Source organism: Acomys russatus, chromosome 31, assembly GCF_903995435.1.
Source record: "Acomys russatus chromosome 31, mAcoRus1.1, whole genome shotgun sequence".
In the NCBI taxonomy this organism is placed as follows: domain Eukaryota; kingdom Metazoa; phylum Chordata; class Mammalia; order Rodentia; family Muridae; genus Acomys; species Acomys russatus.
In genome coordinates, this window is record NC_067167.1 from 10,767,437 (window position 1) to 10,793,052 (window position 25,616).

The following is a 25,616-nucleotide window of genomic DNA, read 5'->3' on the forward strand; positions in this document are numbered from 1 at the left end:
TAGAGTTTGTGTGAAAGTCAGATCTCCTTCTCCACTTAACAGTGGAGAATGTCCTGTCCGTCGGCTAGTCTGGGTAGGGATTCGAAGTTACTGCCTATATTTTCCTTGGCTGGTGCCATAGTTTGAGGAGGACCCCAGGGCCCAGACTTGCCTGTAGTTTTCCAGGACCCTCTGGATCCTTCTATTTCCTCATTCTCCCAGGTTTCTCACACCTAAAGTCTCAATAGGATGTCCTCCCCTCTGACCCACTTTCCTGGTAGGTAAAGTTTTTAATGGGGATGTACTCCTTGGACTAGTGTTTCAATATCAGTTAGTATATACCATTTAACTCTTTTTGTTTCTGGGTGAACTCACTCATTATGATAATTTCTAGTTCAATCCATTTGTCCACAAATTTCGGAAATTCCTTGTTTTTAATAGCTGAGTAGTATTCCATAGTGTAAACGTACCACAGTTTCTTTATCCATTCTTCTACTGAGGGACACTTAGGCTGTTTCCATGTTCTGGCTATTATGAATAAGGCAGCTATGAACATGGTTGAGCATATGTCCCTGTTGTGTGGTAGTGCATCTTCTGGGTATATTCCAAGGAGTGGAAGAGCTGGGTCTTGAGGAAGCCCTATTCCCATTTTTCTGAGAAAGCGCCAGATAGATTTCCAAAGTGGTTGTACTAGTTTGCATTCCCACCAGCAATGAAGGAGTGGAGAAACCCAGTCTTAAAAACAAGACAAAACAAAACAAAAAAAACCAACCAAAGTAAAAAAGTTACTAAATTCTTCTGAATGGCTAAAGGCTACTCATCCACATGTGTAATGTTTGTCTTGATCCTGTGCAATAAAGTCATAATGGCTACTCTTTTGAGCAGTTTTACACACATCCTGCAGACACTGAACATAGTAAGGGGGGAGTTCACTTGGACGTGAGGAGAGGAGAAGCTATGGTATATCCTATAAGTGTGCAGCACACACACACACACACACACGATATTAATGTGTTATGTCTGCTCCAGGCATTTGCATCTGGCATCCAGGCAAGGTTCTTCCCAGAATTCCTTTGGTGTCCTATCCATTAGTCTGGGGGTAAAGCAGGAATGAGAGCTGTCATGAGGACTGACCTTCACTCAGGTGTTGTTGTCTCTGAGGGGAGCTGACCTGGTGAAGACAGCAGGCTTGTCCCAGACAATGTGAAGGGCCTCTTTCTGTGAGAAATAAAATGCCTAAGGATCTCCATCAGCTTTACTCAATTGATGCTTGGTCCTTCTTTGAGTTTGGACCTGCTGGTATTCATCACCAGGGTCACATCCCACCTCACATTGTATTAGAATAGGTTTAGGGAAAAAGACTCACATTTTGCCAATGGACAATAAATTGGTAGAAGCCAATTAGAGATAAAGAGGAAAGCTGAGAGTAGCCCAAGTACCTGGGATATAAATAACATACCCTTTAAAACCTCTAGCTTACTGAGAAGACTATATTCAAAACCTTCTGCTGAAGCAGGAATAAAACACATGTATGAAATTAATGGAACTGAACTACAATAGTACTTAGAAAGGTTTCACTTTAAACTTACTTATTAGGAAACACAGATGACTGAAAACAGATTAGTGGTCAACCCAAGAAGATGGGAAAAGACTCACACAGCAAGCTCAAGAAGGAGAGAGGAAGAGGAAGCAGGGTGCAAACAATGAGAGAGAGGGCAACACAGAGGAGACTGGTGTTAGAAAATGTCCACTCTTCGTGCACAAACATCAGGCAAGAGGAGAGAAGATGCAAATAAATAAAACACAAGACTTGGGAGGTAGGCCAGTCTGAAAAGTGCTCGCCGTGCAACCAAGAAGACCAAAGTTCGACCCTCAGAATCCATGCAAGCAGAGAGGCACCATGGCAGGTGGCGTGTGTCAGAAACCCCAGTACTGGGGAGGTAGAGACCACCAGCCAAGCCTAGTCAGAGATCTTAGGATGCTGAGAGACCTCTTATCAAAAGACAGGCGGGTGTCGCCTTAGAAGAAAGACGCCTAAGGTCAGCCTCCACGCACACACAAACACGTGGTGTGCACACGCACCCCCCCAACAAAACAACAAATAATGAAGCACAGAAAAAAAAGATGGAAATAAGTACAGATAAATAGGAAAATAATGTTATGAACAGTAATATGTTTATTTTGTAGTGCCCTTAAGAAGCTCCATTCATTTCTAGAAAAATATAAAAGTAGATTAAGTAGACTGCAGAAATGGGACTATAAAGCTGAAAAAACAAATGTAACCTTGAACTTTTCCCTGAACACCCCTCTCCCACCCATTTATTTCAGGCCCAGTATATGTGTGTGTGTGTGTGTGTGTGTGTGTGTGTGTGTGTGTGTGTGTGTGTGTGTGTGTGTGTGTGTAGGCCTACAAAATTGCCAAGAAGCAAATACCTTCTACTTTCTATAAATGCTGAGCAAAACTATAAAGACAGAGAATGCTGTGCAAGGTCTTACAGAAAGAACTTATAATTCTTATTTCAAAATAAGATTACATACAAGCAAGAAGGTGAAAGTTTCACTTTTCCCACAAACGTTGGTAGAAAAACCCTCCATGAGATGTGAACTAATAATGAACCAATGAGATGGTTTTACCACCGGGTAAAGGAAAGGCTCTTGACCCCAAGCCTGATGACTTGAGGTTGTCCTCTGCACCCTACAATGTTCGAATGAAAATATAGACTCTGCAAGGTGTTCACTGGTCTCTACACATGTGACATGGTACACATATGATCACAAACATACACAAATGAACGTAAGAAAATTAATACATATATGAATGAACCATATGTAATAAAGCATTAAAATTAACAAACCATGAACAAAGGCTACTCTAGAATGAAAACAGGTTCATATCTGAAAATTCTATGCCTATAATCCTACATGTTATCTTATTAATGTTTAGCCACATTAATGGACTAAATGGAAACAGATCACGTGCTTTTCTTAGTAAAATCTAAAAGTTACTTGTTCAATTCAACGTTTTGTGATGGAAACGGATGAACTTCACTCTACAGTCAGAAGAATTTTGCAAAGTCAATACAGGTTACAACATCAGAAACCTGCGTCCAGCAGCAACAGTAGTGGTTACACACAGAGGATATTTCACACTAAAACAGATCATCAGAGAGCCGTGTCCACATCCCAGGGCATGCCTGTGTTTTCAGAGCAGAATCTGAACTCTATGGTACATCTATATGCTACAATCTACGGAACAGCATTGCATATCGGGAAGACACACTACTGTACACACAGGTGTGCATCTGACAACAAACCCAGCAGTGAAGGTGCCCCGGGGCATTGTTTTGTCTTGAGTAATCAAGATAAAAAAGAATGAACAAATCAGGTAAGTAAAGAGCCTCGTAGGTTTTGGTTGTGTGCCATGAACTCGTGGATTATGATTAACTCAGCCCTGTGTGCACGGAGTTCAGTAGAAAGGAGCCGATAAAGCAGCAATGGTTGGGAAATCTTCAACTTTTAAATCAGTTAAGTCAGCTCCAAGACGGCCAAGCACAGAGCTAGCTGCTCACCTCACTACATGGTGCTCACTTCTGCACATCCATTAACGTGCCCCAGTGGTCTAGGGAACATCTTTATGAACACTTCGAGATCTGCACTCCCCCCTGCCCCCCCCCGGATTTTCTTATCACCCACCACTGCCCTTGTGAGTTACAACACACATTCCACCGTCTACAAAATTTATTTCACTAAGTAATGTCCTATGGCATCCGTTCTTGTGTCGGTCCATAGATAAATGCAGTCCATCTTTTTTGCTCAAGTAAAATTTTTTGTTTGTTTGTTTTGCGAGACCTGTTTTCGTGTAGCCCAGGCTGGGCTTGAACTTACTTCAACAGCCAAGAATATTCTTGAGTTTCTGATCTTACTGCCTTTACTTTCCAAAGCGCTGAGATTACAGGCATGCACCACCAAACCTAGTTCTCAGAAGTTCTGGGGATCAAGCCTAGGACTTTCAGCATGCTAGGCTAGTACACAAACTACTAAAGCCACATCCCAGCCCACCGGGGGGCTTTATTATTTACTTTTACTTTTAAAGCAAACTATTAGCATTCTTTTTTTTTCAGGAGAGCAATGAAGTATACTTTTTTTTTTTTTTTAAATCTATACTTGGGGCAAGTTTTAAAACGTAAAAAACGATTAGAATTCTGCGTTTTAGCTGGTGTTCAAAGAAAAGAGATGGGTCACCACTGTGTTATCCTTTTTTTTTTTTTTTTAAGTGTTTATTTCAACAAGGAGAGGCGTTGGGCTTGAATCAAACATTGTTTGAATTCCAGATGTGGATTTAAATGTCCTGGGCAGCCACTGCTTTTGTTTATACAAAGAAGAAAAAGTTGTCTGTGAGACTGATGAGAGGAAGGAATGAAGTCCTGCGTGTGAAGAGGTTGGCTTGGTGTCTAGCACACAGTGTGCCTGCAGATGAGGCTGCCATCACTTGGTGTTTAGCACACAGTGTGCCTGCTGATGAGGCTGCCATCACCACTGCTTCATTCATTGTCCCATGTCCGCCTGGGAGGTCCTTTTGATGGCACTGCCCTCTGTGGCACACTGGCATTTCTTAGACAGTCCTGAGCTGAAGGACACACCCTATTTCACATCTACAACCGCTAGACCAGTGGGTCTCAACCTTCCTAACCCTGCAACCCTCTATTAATTAATACAGGGCGTCAGGTTGTGGAGACCCCTAGCCGTAAAATTATTTTCGTCGCTACTCCATAATTGTAAACTTGCTACTGTGACGGATCGCAACGTAAATGGTTTTGGAGATTAGAGGCTCGAGACCCACGGGCTGAGAACCACTAGACAGAGAGGGCGAATGCCAGGCATGTGGCCTTGCCACTTGTCAGAGGGAAGATTGATCAGACACCCAAAGACATCTTTTGGACAGAACTTATTCTTATAATATTGACAGCCTTGGGATTCAGGAGAAAATCTGTCGCCCTATGGAGGTTCAAGGAATCCTAACTAATAATAGCCCTAGACCTCCATTTTGAAGACAGAGAAACTGAGGCATGGGTGCCAATTGCTGTCTGTCCAATGAGGAATTAATCCACTTGTTTTGAATCTCAAGCTTGAAATGCTGTTCTTCTTCTTCTTCTTCTTCTTTTTTTTTTTTTTTTTTTTTTTTGGCAGATACTTGGTTATTAGGTCAAAGAATTGTGGGAGGGGATGGGGTGGACTCCGAGCACCTTCTATTATTGGTCTGTTTCCTCACGGCCCATTACCTTTGCCTGGGTAAATATTAAGCAGGCTTTGAATCCCTTGATGGCCCCGACTTCTCAATCTTTCTAAAACTGACCCTCCCATTGTTTATATGGGGGTGCTTTCCCTTCTAGCAGTGAATATCTATCTTCAGTTTTCTCCTCTGGAAAATGGGGTCCTGACACGCTGTCTTCATGTCCACCTGAGATCACCCCCCAGTACCTAGTACCCAGCTCACCCCTAGCTCAGACTTCCATTTTCTTCCCCCCCACCCCCCACCCCCGGCTTAGCTCAGTCTGAACTTGATTATTTTGTCTGACCACTAGAATGATTCACTGCTGGCCGGGAGGTTATTTGCTCCTGCTGCAGTCCCGGTGCCTAGGACACCAACAGGCACATAGAACAAATACTCAATAACTGTCTGGTATCACATTTGGGGGGGGGGGAATACAGACTTTTAAGCATTATCTTCCACTTATCCAGCACACCCTGTGGCAAGAGCCGTACCGAATGAGTGTCCAGCGCACCGCCTCATGTGCCTTATTCATGTGCTTGAAATATCTTAGCAAGGTGGCTCTTCTGTCGTCTTTGCAGAGTCCCCCAGCTGTTATATAAGCACCTAAAGAACTGGCTGGATTCCAGCCCAGATACCTCCTGCTTTTTGCTCACACTCAGCCTCACAGTGTCAACTCGTGTGGTTTTTCTAAAGAAAAGTATGGCAAGGAGATAGACTTGTTTGGCTGCTAACAGGAGGTGAGTTGAAGGCGGTGAGTGTTTAAATTAGGATCCTGCCTCTATATCTGTGCTTTCAGGGAACAATTATCCTTAATTATTATCAGCAGATCGTCTCTCATTTCCTCTAGTTACAGAAACCCCACACTCCAGGCACTGCAGTGTCTCAGTAATGCCAAGCCTGCCTGAGCTCCAGGATGTAGGTGTTCTGGGATCTTTGCCGTTATTCTTGTCCAGGGCAGTCTGCCAAATGAGCCCTGCCGTGACTGCCACGCCTTCTGATACACCTCCCAGGCCTGGTGACCTGGAGTTGGACATGGGCTGCTCTTGCCTATCTACTGCTATGTCAGCAACACCCACTGGAAGAGTGACCTTGTAGGTACTACAGTAAGCGACAGCCTTTGAAACCGCTCCTCTCCCGCCCCCCGCCCCGCCCCCCCCCCCCCCCCCCCCCCCGCTCCCCGCGCCCCGAGAGCCAGGTTAAAACCATCAGCCCCACGTCCTGAGTACAAGCCTTTCCGAACCTGCTGCCAAAGAGCTAGAGACCTCACTCACAGGCATGGCAGCTGTGATCCCGGAGAACCGACTCCTGAGCAGAAAATTCTCAGACTTTGGGCAGGTAAGCCTGGTGGGCTTCCACTGCTGGGAGAGAATTACCCCCCAACCCCAGATGGGAAAGAAGTCTGGGAAATACTGGTATTTCCTAGTCTCCTAAGAAATATTAATTTATTTAGAGATGACGAAAATGCTCAGGAAGTCTACTAATGGCACTGTTCTACCCCCCCCCCCCCCCCCCGCCCCCCCCCCCCCCCCCCCCCCCCCGCCACCACCGCCTTTTTACATTTTTTGTTGCGTTTAGAGGGTGTGGGTGTGACCAGACTTTCAGAGTCCTGGTTGATTTCAGCCAGGCTGGCCTCGAATTCACAGAGATCTGCCTGCCTCTGCGTTCCCCCAAGTGCTGGGATTACAGGCGTGCACCATCATGCCTGGAGAGACTGTCCTTAACAAGTAGAGGGACATCTGTCCTTTGAAGATGCAGAAGTTGGGGATCAGAGCTGCTACCAACACCTGTGTGTCTTTGGACAACTCGTTGACTCCCTCTTCTGCTCTCTGCTTTATCTTCTGTATCCATCCTGGGGTAGGAGTCCAACCACATCTCTTTGGTGATATTTCTACAATCCTTTCTTCCGGGTACAGAAACGGCAAGAGTGTAAGGAACTGTCCTTCCTTAACTCCCGGGAGATGACCTAGCACGAAGAGAATTTGGGGGCCTTGCTCAGATGTAAGGAGGGAGGAGATAAGCAGAGAGGAAGATGAACAGGGGTTTTCCCTGAGCCTGAACGTGCCTTGAGGATCATGCTAGAGGTGGAAATCGTCCACCCTCTCAAGAGTCTGCTGTCCTCTCCAGAGAGCTCTCTCAGAACACAGTCTTTGCTGGGATGTATGTTCTTACCCTGGGTTGGTCATCATGGTTTGTACACTGAGACTCAGACCCTGGAGGGAACATGGGTGTGCAGGCAGCTGCTGCATGCATTCCTAGAGAAAGCCACAGTCTCTGGAGAGCTCAGCAGTTCAGCACATCAGGAGAGAGGAGATGTCAAAGTCACAATAACTAGACAGTCGGCCGAAATCTGTAGTTGGCAGCACACCCTGGACTAGGGAGATGCCTCTTTAAGCACCTCTTCTGACAGGCTTGGCGGCTAAGGGGTGCCTGGAGTCAGAGGCTCCGGTGTTGAAGAAGTTTGGCATGAGGGGCAGGCAGGTCGGTCCATAGATCCTGGCTCTAACCTATTCTAGGTTTCTCTGTTGCTGGCAGCATAGACCCTTGGCCATCTGGGGAGCTTAAGCCAGTGATCTCTGGGGTGGGGACCTAGGGGAGGCGCTTACAGCTTTATTTATAAAACATTTAGGTATTTGTGAATCCATAGATTGTCCCTACCAATAACAGGAGCACTTGAAGAGAGTCCAAACATGCCCTGCCTGGGACAGTCTCAGCATCAGAAGCAGAACATTTTCCTTTGAAAAATAAGAATCACACCGCCTCCACTCCCATCCATAGTCTAGGCTTAAGATGGAAAATTTTAAAAACGTCTATAAGTTTCTTACTACAGTTTCTACAACATTTGAAACTGTCAGTGTGCGTTTGGCCAAAGCTGATTTGTTTGTTCAACAGAATGTGAGCAGGAAAGACAGACAAAAGGCAGATGCTGTGCCTGATGTAGCTTGCTCGTGGGAAATCTGACACACACACACACACACACACACACACAGAGAGAGAGAGAGAGAGAGAGAGAGAGAGAGAGAGAGAGAGAGAGAGAGACAGACAGACAGACAGACAGACAGAGACAGAGAGACAGAGACAGAGACAGAGAGAGGTGTACCTGGCTGATGTGAGGAGGTTGCTTAGTGACTAAGGAACTGAGATGGGATGCTAGAATGCACTAGAATATAGAGTGCCTTCTAGCTCTGTCTGTCTGCAGAAGAGACACATTTATGTGTTCTTACGTTTTAAAATGATGTGTGGAAGGAGGTGGGGGTATGTGCCATGGCATGTGTGGAGGTCAGAGGGCAACTTGGAGAGTGAGCCTCCTCCTTTCAACTGGTTGGCTCCTGGGTATTGGATTCAAGTTTTCAGGCTTGATCACTGAACTGTCTTGCCAGGCCTGTTTGCATCACCTAAAAACTCCTAAGCCATAGAGACAACACGTATTTGATTGAATGCTAATAAGAGAGACACTGAGGGAAGGAGCCACCGTTTGCAGAAGGCATATAACATGTCAAGGCTGTACCCATATAACCATCCTGTGGGCGTGAATGATTTAGCACCTTGGTTCACCCAACGGATCAAAAAGCACCTACTGTGTGCCCAGCATGGCAGTGTTTTACTCTGGTGAAACTACTTTAGTTCAGGAGATAAATGATAAAGGGATTAACGGAATAAAAGCAGACTGTAGTCTTTTACAGAGACAAGTGCTAAGAAATCTCAGGCAGAGTTGATGGATCGGTGAGGAGCTCAGAGTTAACAAACAGGAGAACAATGAGGAGCTCAGAGCTAACTAGCCAACAGGAGGGACAGGGTGGCCAGCATTGAAATCCAACCTGCTTCCTACCACTGAGCAAGCACATCGCTTTCCTGTAACACTTCCTCCTGTGGGAAAATGCTAAAATGTAGAGATGTGTATCTAAATCCTGCCATGCAGAGGCATCTTGCTTTTTAATAGTTCTTCAGTATAGACGTATGCAAGGGAGTTGTGACCACATGTATAAAGGCATACATCTCCTGGAGGCACCAGATCACCAGTATTGGCCTTAAAAACATTTTTGAAAGAGCATATTGCTTGTAAATGTGAAATGTAATTATTTCCGAAGATAGGAGAAGCATTTGCGTTTGCCGCACAGCTAAAGAGAACAGCCTGTGTTTGTTGCTGAATGCATTTGCTCAATGATCAAAGTTCCCCCACTCTCTGGTTCCTAGTTCTTTTCCCTGCATGGTTTCTTCCTAAACAGTTTTAGAGCTATTTTTTTTTTCTTACAAGTTCATCCATATCCAAGCCAATAAAAATACATTAAGAAAGAGATTTGCTCAATGGCCCGGGAGTGGCTCAGTGAGCCTGGAATTCAGATCCACCAGGGTCTACAGCATCTCACAAACAGGGAGCTTCCTTGCTTCATGCTTTGAAAAGAAGGAGCTATTGTGTCACTTGCTCCAGAGGCTTGTTACATGTTGGCCGGATTGCCTAGAACAACCCACTCGACCTTGTTCACTCGGTCTTCATTTTCTAAACAGCAGCAGCAGCAGCAGTACCACCCCCACAGCCTTTGTGAGGACCGAGTGGTCTCTTCCAGGTAGACTATGGACTGCTGCCAATGATAATAAGCATTGAGCATGAAAGACCCTCATTTGCTTCCTGTAAATATGTGAACTCAGAAGGTGGCACATGTATGAAGAATGTCTCACTTTTTGTGGAGGGCAACAGGAGAAAAGTGACCTAGAAACAGGGAAGCCCTTTGTTGTTGTCTCAAGGAAACTAAACAGACTAGAGGCTCAGTGCTCTCTGCTGGGAGAGGAGACTGAATCCAGGCTCATCTGTGCTTGTTTGATGGCTTTAAGGGAGAGAGAATTCATGTATGTGATTGCAGTTTGTACAAGTGTGTATGAGCCAATGGACGACTTTGAGAATTATTTCTTGGGCATCTTCTACCTTATTTATCAAGACAGGTGTCTCACTGTCCTGGAACTTGCCACACAGCTGGCCTGGCTGGCCAGGAAGCTCCAGGGATCCAGCTGGCCCCATCTCTCCAGCCCTGGGATTAAAAATTATATAGCTGAGCTATCTCCATAGCCCTAGTTAGCCTCTCTAAGCCTGAATCTTTGCCATCAGTGAAAGGGGGAGGGGGGGGACTTGGTGTACAATGAAACCTATTTCCTGGGCTGTTTTCAAAGTTAAATGAGATGGCCCAAATCAAGTTCTGGACATGGAGTATTAAAATATTTTTTTAAGTAATACGATTTTTTTCTTTTAAAATATTTATTTATTTTACGTGCACGTGTGCCTGAGTTCAGAGGCTTTAGATCCCTTGGAACTGGAGTTAGAGGTGGTTGCAAGCCACCATGTAGATATCAGAAATTGAACCCGGGTCTTTTGTAAGAGCAATAGATACTCTTAGCCACTGAGCCATCTCTCCAGTGCCAATACATTATTATTTTTTAGAAGATAAAGGACAACATGGTCCAGGTAGGGACACATAGTAAGACAATCCTTTAATTTATTTGGAGCATCCTGTAAATGAACTTACTGACAGATTTGATACTTCCAGCTTCATATAAGATTCTGAAGCTACAGATCTTTTGTCCTAAGAGTCTCCAGTGTTGACAAGCTGATTTTTCTGAATCGCTGACAAGAATCTCTGCACCACTGCCTTCTGTCTCTGAGAGGATGGATTATCCACATCGTTACCTTAATTAACTTGCTTACGAGAGAGAATAATTGCTCTTCACTTTCCTTCTCCTCTTTAGGGATGTTCTGTGTGCTGGCGGGCACACTCAGAGCCTTGTATAATCATTTAAAACTTAAAAAAAATGTCTTGGCAAACCCTAGAATGCCGCACTTACTGCAGCCTCGCTGGTTCCTTCCTTGAAGGCACCCGTCATCTCATAGCTCAGTACCCTTCTATCTATCTATCTATCTATCTATCTATCTATCTATCTATCTATCTATTCTGGTTTCAGCAGTGACCTAGCACAGATCCCTGCACATGGGACAGCTTGATGCTTCTTGCCAAAACCCAAAAGGCCACTGACGTATGTGCAATGATATTGTCATCATTTTACATAAAACTCTAATATCCTACTTAAAGTTATGTTTTTTTTTTTTTTTAACACTTGGATGTTAATCGGTCAGTGCTTAGTCTTACTATTATTTTGTAGGTAAGGAAGCAAGGCAAAGGGATCTGCTCAAAATGGTTTAGGTGGTAAATGGATGAGTGAGGAGAACACCCAAGTCTTGGGCCCACAGATGAAAAATGTCCCATTTTTAATGTTTTCCCCCTCCACACTGTGTTTCCTGGTGTTTTTGTTTTGTTTTGTTTTGTTTTGTTTTTATAGAGATTCTCCCCCCTCTCCTACCTGATCATCCTCTGAGAATCTCCTGGCTTCTTGTGTCTGCTACTCTGAATTTTGGACCTAAAAGAATGGGTATATTTATCATAATTCAGATTTATATCTCTCAAAGATACAGGGTAGGGTCTGGTACTAGGTGGGTACCCATTAAAATATATGGACTTTTGCCAGTGACTAGTGACATCAATGAGTAATTTAAGCTTCTAAAAATTGAAAGCCAACCCAGGAGTGGCATTCATTCTGTCATTGTCCTCAACTTACTTATTTCTGACCACACTGCCCTCTGTGTAGAATACACATAGCTCACTGTGTTCCAAGGCTTAAGAAGAAGAGAAAGTTTATGCTTGCGTCTTCTTTGCACATTTTAAGGGAGTAGTTGCCAGGCTGTGAAAACATTTTAATGAAGTGATCTAACTATGCAGGAAACAAGTTATATTGAAGACAACTCCAATCAAAATGGTGCCGTATCACTGATATTCTCACTCAAAGAGGAAGTGGGAGCTCTAGCCAAGGTCCTGCGCTTATTTGAGGTAAGTGCCGTGTTCTTGTGTGTCTTGGCAATGGCATAGTCAGAACCTTGCTCTGTGTGTGTGTGTGTGTGTGTGTACATATATACACACACATATATACATATATTATGTATAATTTCTTTCTTGTTAATTCTTTGAGAATTCCATGTAAAGTATTTTGTTGTTGTTGTTTTTTGAGACAGGGTCTCGCTATGCAGCCTTGGCTGTCATGGACTCGCTTTGTAGACCAGACTGGCCTCAAACTCACAGAGATCTGCCTGCCTCTGCCTACTAGAGTGCTGGGATTACAAGGCACGTGCCACTGGACTTAGCTTCCTGTGAAGAATTTTGATCATATTCACCCTTTTTCGTACTTCACTTAATTCTACACTCCTTTCTTTACCCTTACCACCCACTTTTTTGACCTACCAGGGCTGTACCCTTAAAAAACCCAACTCTCCCTCTTCTCCCAGCATCCTCAGATCAGGGTGGGACTTCTGGTCTACCTCCCCTTTTTTGCTGTTATTTTGTCTGGCTTGGGCTTGCCCAGGTCTTGCGCCTACTATCACAACTGTTTTGGCTTCATATGCATAACTGCATGGCTATGTCTGGAAAACACTGTTCCATTTTAGTCCATCCATTACCTTTGTCTCTTACAGTTTTCTCATTCCTTCTGCAGTGACTGCTGAGCCACGGAAGGGGCAGTGTGATACAGTTACCTCATTTAGGCTGAGCATTCTAGCCTCTTATTCTCTGCACCTTGACCAGTGGTGGGTCTCTGTTAATCAGCATCTACCACAAAACAGAAGCTTCTCTGATGAGGGTTGAGAGGTGTATTGATCTATGGGTATTAACAACGATAAAGTGATAGGCAGTTAGTTTAATATTATGTCAATTTAGCTGAAGAACAGTAGCAGGTTTCCCCTCCACCTCCACCCCTGAGCCTATGACTTGCTGACGTACCTTCACAAACACAGCCAGATGTCTGTCCTCTGAGTGATATAAATACAATTAGTCTGATAATGAAGATTAGCCATCATTGTGAGCAAACGATATTTGATACAAGTTAATGAATTATCAATAACAACGGCCTGGTGCAAGGTGTGAAATCTAGAGTGTTGCACATGCCAGTGTTGCACAGCCCTATTAGCCCACTTTGAACATCTGAAATTGCTCTAGAAAAGTGTAGTGTACTTAAAATGTAAAACCTGATTTTCTAAAGTGGTGGTGGTTGCTGGGGGCAGGTGAATGCCCAAGAGCCAGCAGACGAACTGCTCCTGAAAAGGACGCTTCTATAAATTACTCCAGTGCACCTACTTAGCCTTTGTGTTAGACAGTCACGTGTTCTTCTTGAGCAGTTTCCCCTTGGGACCTAGTCAGAGTTAATGGATTAAATAATAATAAATGAAGAGGCTGTTTACTATCTAATAAATAAACCACAAGCAACAAATTAACAGAACTAGATGGAAAGAACCTGGCGTGCACCCGTGCTTGCGTGCGCATGTGTGTGCGTGCGTGTATGTGTGCATGTGTGTGTGTGTGTGTGTGTGTGTGTGTGTGTGTGTGTGTGCGCGCGCGCGCACTCTGGGTGGATTTTTTGATGCATTATCCAAATCTCAATTCCCTGGGGACGTCACTGTACCCATCCTGCAGAGGATGATATGGAGCTCAAAGTGGTGATTGGTTGGTGGAAGGTTGTTGTTAGTACGTATTGATCGCCCCTCCCCCGCCGCAAACACCTTCAGCAGTTACCATGGAACACCCACGCTCCATCCTAGTACAGATTTTTTTTAAAAAATCTGACAAAAGCATATAGTTAAATTACAGTCCCTCGAAGTAGTGAGTTAAGGGAGAAAGCAAATTCTTTTGCTCATGGCACCACACATGTAAGCCAGACATGAAAGGTTCTTGATTTCATGTTCCATGCAGTGCAGGGATGAATGTCATTCTTTTATTGTACAGGTGAGGGAACTGAGGCTTCGCGAGAGGCCGAGTAATTCACTCGATCACACAGGGGATGTGTAGGTGGAGGTGGGTGTGAATCCTGGGTCTCAGACTTCCAAGCCCATGATCTCTCTGTGACACCCACACTTCTGTCAAACAAAAACGAGCTTGGCTGATGAGGGAGAGGAGGAAGGAGCTGAGGTCAGAGGGCGGGTGTGAACTTGTATCTTTTTAAACAAAGATTTATTTATTGTATATGAGTGCTTTATCTGCAGAAGAGGGCATTAGATCACATTATAAATGGTTTTGAGGCACCATGTGGTTGCTGGGAATTGAACTCAGGAGCTCTGGAAGAGCAGGCGGTGCTCTTAACCACTGAGCCATCTCTCCAGCCCCTGAGCTTGTATCTTTTATGTATATACCTTTGTGCTGTGGCAGAGTTTCTGGACATAAAAAGTGAAATCAGAAGGAGCAAATGACGACACAAATGAAAGGATCTCAAGTACATTAAGGGGATATTTCATTTAAAAAAAAAATTGCAGCAAATTGTATATTGTTAGAAGAGAGAAAGCCCTTCTATCTCTGGATTTTGGAGAGCCTTAGTGCACACAGACACACAAAGGGCTGGGAAGCCTGCAGTGCGAAGACCTAGTCAACACTGTCACACTTTTTACTTCTTAAAAACATTTGACCATGGTACCTTTTCTTTTTTTTTTAGCAGAGATCTATTATCTTCTAGGTTCTAGTATTTCGTTAGATGTACAGTGGCTTAAGCTTTGAGCTTGAAACTGTCAGCAACAGCATGTGTTGTGTGAAAGACTTTTCCTGGGGACAGACAACACACCTCCACAACAGACCAAAATAATGATGGCAACAGAGTCCAAGCTAGTGGACCAGTGAGTTTTGACCGGGGTCACTATAAGAAGAATATATGAGGTGCTTTTAAGAGGAGCAGGAAAATAGGGATGACATCTCCCACCCCTCACCACAGGACTAGAACCAAGTTAAAGTGTTTACTGTTTAGAGCCAAAACTCAGTTGTTCAGCCTGTAACTGAGATGGGCATAAGCCAGCTGTCCAACCTCCTGGCTCAGTTCCCTCATTTTCAAGGTGAAGGTAAAATATGCCTATTATAGGGTTTCCACAAAAATCAAACCAATTCATTTCCAAAAACTAATTAGAACAGTAACTGTCAGAGAGTAATACCTCAACAAATGTTTAAAAAAAAAAAACTTATTTCTGTGTAAACAGAAAGTGCAGGATAGCAGCTTCCAAAATGGGGGGGGGGGGTGGGGAGAAAAAGAGAGACAGTTTGCTACCTGAGCAGTCACCCACAACTCTCTATAACGTTGGCGCATCATCTTCAGCCTTCTGGCCCAATATATCAGACAGACATATTTGTGACGCAGGAACTATTGAGGACTTGCTTACCCTGTCTTGGCAGAATTTGACTGTCGACTCTGCCTTCATCCAAGCTTGCCCATTTTTAGGCAGAATTCTGTCGGTGGCTGAAATGAGGACATTTTGCCCAGTGACTGGTTTGCCACATTTGAAGCCATGTTCATAAGGAGGTTCACTGATGCTCATCATCCTCTTTGAGATGTTGCCAGGAGTTAGCCTGTCTTATTGTCAAAGAATCCTTAAAATAATAATAATAATAATAATAATAATAATAATAATAATAATAATAATAATAAAAATCTTTTAATGCCATATTCTGTATGTCTCTGAGGTTTTTGAAGGGCATATCTATTTTACCTTATCTATCTATAGAATCATATCTATCTGTTAAACCTGGGATGTACATTCTTGTGAGAAAAATAGACTAGTAATTGACATGAGCATGAGTAGATCACTAACAATGAACTTGTATTACTGGGTGTAAGAAAAAAATTATTTCTGTGAACTGTAGCCTATTAAGAGCTCTTAAGTTCTTGGATGTAGAAAAACCAGTGAAAGAATGAGGTTCATTTGGTTTGAAGAGAAAAGGTTTGGTATGGAAATATTAACCTCTCTGAGCTTGTCCATGGAAGGAGGCTCCTAGATATTTTGTTAGTGACAAGAGGGCAATGAGTAGAAATACAGGGGAGGGGTATATTTCAAACCCCTTACAAGTGGTTTCTCTAATACGGGGACATGTAAGGCTTTCATTTTAAGCATTACTCCTGTTGCAACAGACCCCAAAAGTACAACGTCAGAGCAAAAATTGAGATAGACACGTGCTCATCTTTTCTTAGTAGAGACAGAAGGGGAAAGTCTGTGTTCTCAGTATAGGTCTGAGAGGGAAAAGCATCTCATGCAGGGATAAGCTCCCTGTGGCCTTCTTATTAAATATCCCCACAGTGACTCCAGGCTTAGTGAGCAGCTCCAACCTTCCACACCTTGTAGTCAACTCCTACTGAAATCTCAGAGAAATACTGGGAGACTTTACAGTGCTGTGAAGTCCCTAGGCTAGGATATGAAGCATCAGAGTAGACCATCTGGTCCTCTGGCCTGACGCTATGTGGGAACTCTTTTGACTCAACTCCTCGTAGGACATACTAAGGCATGCTAGTTTGTCAGAGAAAGGAAGGGCTGTGGTATGTTTGCACAGTCCTATCGGATAAGTCAGGGTCTTGTACCTCCCAATAAATTTTATCACCCCATGGGATAGTTAGCTCAAAGCCAACACCCCATCGAAGAACCACTTTGCCTGTCACTGGCCTTACAGACCTCAGCTGATAAGTACATCAGAATGCATGCCAATGCAACCCATATTTATAAAAGAGACATAGATCGCTGTGTTGGTATATGTTTGTGGTTGAGTGATGGTTAGAAATGAGGTAGATGTTCTGGTAATTTATTGTCCAAACAGGAACATGCTCAAATCTCTGCTTACTGGCCTATGATCGACCACTGTCCTCAATAGATTGTGCCCACTTTTTTTAATTCTCTATGCATTTATTTAAACATTTTCCACAGCAGTCTGTTTTTAGCCCCTCTAGCTTGTATCCCATGTATCTTACCAAAACAGCTTTACGCACAAGACGCTTAGTAGTGAATCATAAAATCAGAAGCAGTTTCCTTTGGGGGAAGGTGCAAAGAAGGCAGTTTTCCTTTCTTTTCGCCTGCCCATGAGTTCCCAGGGAAGTGACTAGGAAAAAAAAAAACAACAAAAAAAAAAAACAAAAATAAAAAACAAAAAACCAACAACAACAAAAAACAAAACAAAACAAACAAAAAAACAAAAACAAACCAACAAAAAAAACAAAAAACAAAAAACAAAAAAACAAAACCAACAACAAAAAAACCCAGGAGAACCAAGCTGTGAGTTCTGAGGCCACCTCAGACGTTCTCTACAAGCCCCAACTAGACTGTTCAACTGGTGGAGACGAAGTTCTTCAGGATAAGCAAGCTGCCCACATCTGGACAGGCACAGCTGGATACGGCTTCCGAATTTATACTCCACTTTCATGAATATGCTTCATCTTTTAGAAACAACTGAAACTGTCTACTTTTGCTACATCCCCTTTCTGTGCCCTACCTTGGCCTGGGGAATACGTTCTTCCTACTCACCCACTGTTCGGTGACCTCATGCTCTCTCACTACCGTCTTTGGGGTAAATACTCCTGTTAGGGCCTATACAGATGATGGAGACACCGAAGTGAGCTAGGCAGCCATCCTCTGCGGCTATAGAACTTGTAGGTTCTTTGCTACCAGGCAAGTAAAATGAAGTTATTGTTGATATCGTGCATTACGAAAGCTGTGACCAACTTGCTTTATAGGATTTCACTGGATGACTGTGCTACCAACCATCCGCTTAACCATTCCTCTGCTGAGGGTGTTTAGTTGGCTTACAAATTTTGGTGAGAGACTTTGTGAATTTTTTTTCCTTAGTTAGATTTCCAGTATTATTAAAAATAATTGGCGTCATGGTATATAAACTGTTCCGTGGTTATTCCCAAAGCAAGGACCTGAAACTGCTTCCCTCTCCTTCTCCTCGTCTTCCCCCTCTTCTGCTCCCTATTCCCCTCCCCTCTGCCTTCTTTCCTTCCTCCTTCGGCTTTTTTATTGGGATGGTATCTCATTATATAGCCTTAGCTATCTTGGAACTCACGATTGGACCAGGCTGGCCTCAAACTCACAGAGATCCTCCTGCCTCTGCTTTCCTAGTGTGCCAACACTTCTGGAGAGCAAGGGGCTTCTTGGAGAAAGTGGTTACTTCCGGGAGGGGGTGTTCCGTGGATGGGTGATCAGTCCCCCTGAAGTGTGGGTTGCATTTTGGCATTTACTCCACCCTGTGCATATACCTCTTTGCTCTTCTGTCTTCTTTGTACCTTCTCAAATTGTTAGGTAAATACATGCTCTCATCTTGGCTTTACTATATTCTTTTCCCCATTTTTTGGCCTCATAAGTAAACTCTCTTGCCATTATCTATTAAAGTTTTCATGCAATATATTTTGATCATGCTTTCCCCTCCCCTAACTCCTCCCTGATCCTCCCCACTTTGCTCTCTCTCTTGAGTTTCAACAGAGGTAGATAGCAGGGAGGGATCACACATTCTCTTTCTTCCTGAGCCAAGAAACATGACCTTGCTTTTTTACTTTGTTTAGAAAATGACCTCTGTTTGCCTGGGAAACCTTCAGAGTTCCTGCTGTCCCTCTGGCCTGCCCTCCTGCAGGACTTTTCTCTTCTTCTATTCTGGGCTTTCCTGTGGGCTTACCTGGATGGCTTGTTCTCTGTGGCTGATGCCATGACCAGTGGAAACATCCGAGGACCCCAGGGCTCATGGAGAAAAGTCAGTCAGCATGGAGAAAGCCTGTGTCGGGTTCCTTATTCTGTTCCTTGTACCCAGAGATTCTTCTGATTCTTTTGTGTTTGACATAATATTAATGATAATGAAAAAGTTGACATTTTAAGAGTACTCACTCTATCCATGGATGAGAAAGCAGTGTTAACAAAAAACGACTTTGCCACAGAAAATTGTGCTTTCTGCATTTATTCTTCACAGCAAAGCATTTTCATGTATGCTTTTATTGTTTCCCTTTCTTAATTTCATCAAGGACTAAAGAGAAGTTCCAATAAAAAAAACCCTCTTTACCCAGAAAGTACTATTTGAAAGCAGAAGCTGTCACTATTGTACTAACATTTGTTCTCTTCAGCAGTGTATCACTTATAACTGGGTATACATTGCTTTAGCCACAAAACTGGCAAATTTCATTTTCATTTTAAATTTTAGAGCTATTCAAGTTACTGCATCTGCAGGACAAGTTTGGTCCATTTACTTTCTGTTTTCCTGCATCCTTTGAGACTATTTAGAAAATTTCTTGCAAGAAGATAATGAAAAATCGACAAGGATAATATTATCTTGCAAAAATAATATACAGCAGAATTAATATCAATCTGTAAATAAATACAACTGATCAGGAAAGGTATTGTGAAAATGTCACGAGTCACAAAGGAAAAAAAAAATGACTAACAACCACAGGAAAAAGATGTTTAATTTTATCAGCAATTGAGTAAAATGAATTATAAACTATTTTCACATATCAGGTTAAAAACACACACTGGGAGTCCTGATGGTTGATATTGGTGAGGAATGTAGGCTCTCTCGTGGAAGGTAGAGCAGATGAGTGTAGCCCCTTTTGAGAGCAGTGGGGTAAGACACATACAGCAGCTTCAGAGGGTGAGTACTTTTTGGTTCACCCATGAGGTCTCAAGGCATTTACGCTGGGAAAGCATATACATAGTGCCAGCCATTATTTCTAGTGGCAGAACATAAGAGGGAGCTCACGTGCCCCTCACTAAAACACTGGCAGTAGAAATAAAGGCACACCCAAACAATGTGCTCTAGTAAGTGCTGAGAAATGGCAAGATGGGGCCTGGCACACTGCATCAGAGGTTGAAGGTGTTCGCTGGCAAGGCTGATGATTTGTTTTTCTCTGGGATCCACAGGATAGAGGGAGAGCACTGGCTCTAGCAAGTTGGCCTCTCACCTCACACATGCCGTATGGGAACTGTACTCAAGCGTGCTTACACACACACCACACACTACACACTACACACTACACACACACACACAAACACACACTACTTTATATAAATAAATCACTCAGAAATGGTGTGATTAAAAACAGATGTGGTAGGAGTGGCTAATGTCCAATGAGAACTTCCTTGTTCACCTCTCTAGCTTTGCTGTAATATTTTATTCAAAGAAGAAACTCTAGGGAGATTGTGTGTGTGTGTGTGTGTGTGTGTGTGTGTGTGTGTGTGTGTGTGTGTGTGTGTGTGTGTGTGTGTGTGTGATGAACTCTCACTCAGCCACACAAATTGAAGGGTGGAATGGAGTCTTATGATTCCCTTTTCATTTTGTTATCCACCAACTCCTCTCTTGGTCCTTATAATTTTGATCCCTGGGGCCATTACGTGACGTACCAGCATATGATTCTTCCTGCCGTTTTTTTACACTCGTCACCATGGCTACGACTACTACCACATCCCACTGGGATTTCAGCAGTGACTGATTTTTTTTTTAAGCAGGACTTGGCTTCTCTGTCAGGTCTACAAGGTTTAGTTTCAGCATGGAAGTCAGGTCCATCATGCTGACTGTGAGATCAGGTTGTTTGTCTCCTCAAAACCTCACAAAGACCCCTATGTCTTTCAGAATCAAGGCCACCACTCCTTAAAATAATTTGCATAGCTGTTCTTCATCTTTGTGGCTATTCTGACTTGGCAGAGTTTTCTTTTTAGAAAAAAAAGAAACTTCTTCTAGGCTGATCACACCATCCCCATGGTTTCTTTATGTCTACCAACTTCTTTAGGATGTTCATATGTTTGTTTTCTCAAGGAAGCCTCATGTGCAGAACCTGTTAAGTACTAGAATGTGCCCTAACCCTACCCCAGGACAGATCATCCATTTTATCTGCTCTGCCTTGTGTTTATTTTTATCCCCTATCATTATAAAATCACGGATAAACTAGTTGTCTTTTACAGCTGTTACCTTTATTCCCTCAACTTGAATGTAGGCTTTAAAAAGAAAAGTATCTAGATTCATTTTGTTCATTTAAAGAGTGTTTGGCATCTAATGAATATTACATATATATTTATAAGGTTATATATGTATATATAATAAAAGTATTATGCATACTTTCATATATAGCACAAATTATATATTTATACGTAGTCATTGAGTGACCTAGATGAACATGTGATAATATTAATAGCAGTTCTGCACATTATGTCTGACTCACTGGAGTGTATGTATATGTTAACTTGTCCAAGGTGCCCAAAGAGTTCATGGAGCAGGTGTCACTAAGAACACCCAGGCGTAGATGGGGAAACAGAAGGATGTGGAAGCATGAAAGGAGACCGTCTAGCATTTCACAGCTGATATACTCTAGAGCTTTAAATGCAGGGTCTGTGTCCTGGGGGCCAATAGTCAAGAAAAAGAAAGGTTTTTGTCTGTATTATTTATTGAGATGCTATGGTATCTCATTGGGTGAAAAGGGGGCTTTCCCATGTTCATATCATTACGACTACCATCTTAGACATTTGCTCCAAACTCAATGCCTACACAGGCAGCTCTAGGCTGTTAATAGATTTCCATGTGATTAAGTTCAAAGGCATTTGATTTGTCCGTCTTACTGAAAATTTAAGGGCTTCTTTATGCTCATGTTTTTAAACAAATCCCTGCTCCTCACCTCTAGCTTGCTGTCTTAGGTTCTGTTCTGGCTCTGAATATTTGGGCTGTGGTAGTAACCTATAATTTTCTCTTTTAGGAGAACGATATCAACCTGACGCACATTGAATCCAGACCATCTCGTTTAAACAAAGACGAGTATGAGTTTTTCACCTATCTGGATAAACGTAGCATGCCTGCCCTGGGCAGCATCATCAAGAGCCTGAGGCATGACATTGGTGCCACTGTCCACGAGCTTTCCAGAGACAAGGAAAAGGACACAGGTGAGAGTCTGAAGAAGCCTGTGACCTAAACAATGTCACAATGTCTCCATTTAATAATAGCATGGATAACAACCAAAAGGCAGGCACAACAGAGAGGAAGTAAGCCAAGGACCTGTACCCACGTCCAACATACCATGCAGACAATTATTAGCTCCTTTCCCCTTTCTAAGTGTAGCTGTTTCTTATACTCTCACACTTAAAAGACAAGATATTATGTAGACCAGAGTGGTCTCAAACTCAGGAAGTAACTGAGGTTGGTCTTGAATTTCTGACCTTCCCGCTTCCACCTGCCAGATGTGCTTCACCATGCCTAGTTTATACAGAACTGCTGCAGGGTGGGGGAGGTATCAAATCCAGTTCATTGTCCATGTAATTTTTATGTATATATTTAAAATATCTGGGTTACCATGCTCTGTGCCGGTGGCATGGCTGGGTATCAGCCTCATTTCCTTTCTATTGCTAAGATGAAAAAGCAGCTTAGGGGAGAAATTATTTAACTTACTGTTCCAGGTTGCTGCCCATCCTTGTGGGAAGTTAAGGTGACAGGAACATGAAGAAATTAGTCATCTAGTCAAGAGCAGAGAGGAAAGAAGTGCACAGGTGCCTACTGGTTTCTCTACTCTTCTACAAACCAGAATCTAAGCCTAGGGGATGGTGCTGCCCACTTTTAAGATGGACTTTTCCACATCAGTTAGTATAACCAGAACAATACCTCCTTTAAGATATGCCTATAGGCCATCCTGATCTAGAAAGACCCTCACAGAGACACTCTTTCCCAAGTGAGTCAAGTTGATAATTAACCATTTCATACAGTGTGGATTCTATATGGATGTAAAGTTAAGACAAGATGCTTAATTATCTCAACCCCCACCCAATGAGCTTTCCTCCAAATTCTTATAACATGCCAAACCTAGATCAGGGGGCACTTAGTTTTTGATCCTGGTGCTTTCGTTGTCATCGGTCATCCATTTATCTTTCCCTTCCACCAAACCACAAGCTTTTGTGTACAGGTAGTCTCTTTTACTCATGTCTACACCCCCAGATTATAGGACAATATGTGACACATGGTAAACGACTGATGAGTGAGCTAACATAGGCATTGTTAAAACCTGCTGCATTTCACTACCCTACCGGCTTGGAGTTGGATCGGTTTGGGTTCAAGTCATTCCTTCAGCTTCTGACTCTGAGATCCCTTCTTTGTGTTTTCCTAGAGCCTTTGTTATGAATAAGATCCTAGCAGAAATGCTGCTTAGCATAGTGCTTAGCATATTATACGGGACTGGCTCTAAGGCAATATGGGGTTGTTACACTTAGCTGTAGCCTACAAAAAGTAAGGACAAGCAAGATGCTTGACTGGTTTTCAGGATGCAAAAGTATATTCAAGTGAACTACCTTTAATAGTCTTTACTTCTAATTGTACAGAAAAGTTAGCAAAATATACAGAGAATTCTTATATATCTTATTATCCCTGTTACCCATCTGCAATAATACAGTGCAATTATTTTAAAAAAATGATGACCCAGTAGTGATTTATTTCTAGGAAGTAAAGTCCATAGTTCACATTGAAGACCTGCTCTGTGTTGTGGAGTTTTATTTGCTTTAACCAGTGCATGTTGCTCTGTACCTGCCACCACAGTGCATACAGAATAGTGCCAGTGTTAAAACTGCCTGCACTGTCCACCCCTCCTTCAAACCTCTTCCCTCTTCTTTAGAGTCTATTCCAGAAGCAACATTTTAGATGGGCCTTGTTCACTTTTGACTTTGTATAGCATTTCATTTTTATCCTTGAATAATATGCCATTGTGTTAACTCAGCCCATTCACTTATTTTAAGGACATCTTGGTTGACTCCTATCTGGGGGTTATTATGAGCAAACATATTATGAAATTCATGTATAGGTTTTTGTGTGGACATGTTTTCAACTCATCTCATAGACACTTCAGAACATGCTAGTTGAGGTGAGCTCAATTTCAGTGAACTATTTTTCCACTGCAGAATCCAAAGTAGCTTCTCAGAACACCCCATGCTTTGGATCAAGAACACTGGTACTGAATGGATCCACAGGTACAGGTCCTAAGCACTAGTAAGATACAAGAAGCAAGTCCCTGTGTTCTGGTACAGAAGGATGACTGTGACAATAATGCACTCTATTCTTTAACATAAAAGGTCAAAGAAATAAAAATGTTTTTAAACATTTGGTAACAAAAATTTATCAATGTTTGAGGGTGATAAGTATTATTAATCCAACTTCAGCATTATATAATTTACACGTGTATAAAAATACCACATTGTACCATCTGAATTCACCACCCAGTCTTCCCTCCCTCTTCTGAGTACCAAGTTCATATTCTTGAGTGTTTTGAGAACCGGTAGGGTTCTTAAGTGCCAATGAAAAGCAATTTATGAATTCTTCACTTAAGAGGCAGAGATTCTTTAAAATATGACAATATGGCATGTTATAAAGCAGGCAACAGAAACGTCTCCTGAAAAGCAGCTCCAAGACTCTCTGGCAATGTCGTCTCTACCCTCTCCTCTCCTGCGTGTAACTCTGACCGGAAGCCGCATCTCTGGCCTGCCCTTGCCCAGAGTGGTCAGATGGGCTCAGGGCTCAGGGAGGGACACTTGTTATTCCTCCTCCTTCAGATCTCTTTGGCTCCTCCTCTTTGTTTCCCCGGGATGATGACTGACTGAGCTCTCTTGCAGTCCGGGCCACCTGCTCCCAACAGGAACTTGCAGGCCCATCTGGACAAAGAAAGGGCCTGCTGGATCCTGGGGCAAGTTTTGCCTCTGGTTAGAGCAGGTGGAGCCTGGACCAGCTGGACTCTGGGGTCGGAAATCAAAGCAATTGACAGGCAGGCAGGCAGGCGAGCAGGCGTCACTTGGAGGACTAGGAAGATATATGGAGGTCAGCTGGAAGGCTGTGGCCCATGCTGGAAGCTCTCAAAGGAGGTCTTGGAGAGGATAGAGAGAGTTAAGAGCCCAGTTGCTTGAGCCAAGACATAGCACACTTGCTGTGACTTTGAACAAATCGCTGATGTGGACCATCTCAAACTGCATCCAGCGGGAGAAGCAAGAGTTCCTGGCATTATGGGGCTAGTGAAATGACATCAGCAGATGCAGGAAAATAGAGCGGAGGATGTTCAGGGGTTTCACAAATGTTCTATATTTTTGCCATTATTACCAGTTATAAACATGGCACAGCTACAGGCCCTACAACCATCCAGCTTGTACAAATACTTTTTCTCATGGATTTCAAGGGCTGGAATATGATCTCAGAGGTCATGTGGCCCTACAGGCTCCCAAATTTTGCATTGTGAAAACGGAGGCTGTGGCTTGCCTTTTAAGGCAGGGCGGGAATTCTGTGTAGTCATGGGCAACAGTGTGTTAAGTACAACTGAGCTATGTCTGGTACTGTGTTCAGATGGAGAGAAGATAAGAAGAGTCAAGTGCTTGTTCCTAAGTAGCTCACTTGTAGTCTGGCAAAGGACACAAGACACCCAGGTAAACCCAGGAGAGAGACTGTTGCTGTAAGGAGACAGATGCTATCCCTTGCAACTCTCGGGGCCTGAAAAAGTGAAAAAGCTAATGCTTTCCTCCAGAGGAAGGAAGCTCAGCGGAGCTTCTAAGATGCGAAAA

The 25,616-nt window shown here is 43.1% G+C and overlaps 1 protein-coding gene across 1 annotated transcript in view; it reads left to right on the top strand.

The window, feature by feature from the left end:
• Positions 1 to 6,454: 6,454 nt before the first annotated feature.
• Pah (phenylalanine hydroxylase) overlaps positions 6,455 to 25,616 on the top strand; it is a 59,052-nt gene continuing 39,890 nt past the window's right edge. Inside the window, exons 1-3 of the mRNA XM_051172779.1 lie at positions 6,455 to 6,586; positions 12,010 to 12,117; positions 21,797 to 21,980. Of these exons, the coding sequence (XP_051028736.1) occupies positions 6,527 to 6,586; positions 12,010 to 12,117; positions 21,797 to 21,980 (352 nt within the window). The 5' untranslated portion in view covers positions 6,455 to 6,526. The remainder of the gene's footprint in view (positions 6,587 to 12,009; positions 12,118 to 21,796; positions 21,981 to 25,616) is intronic.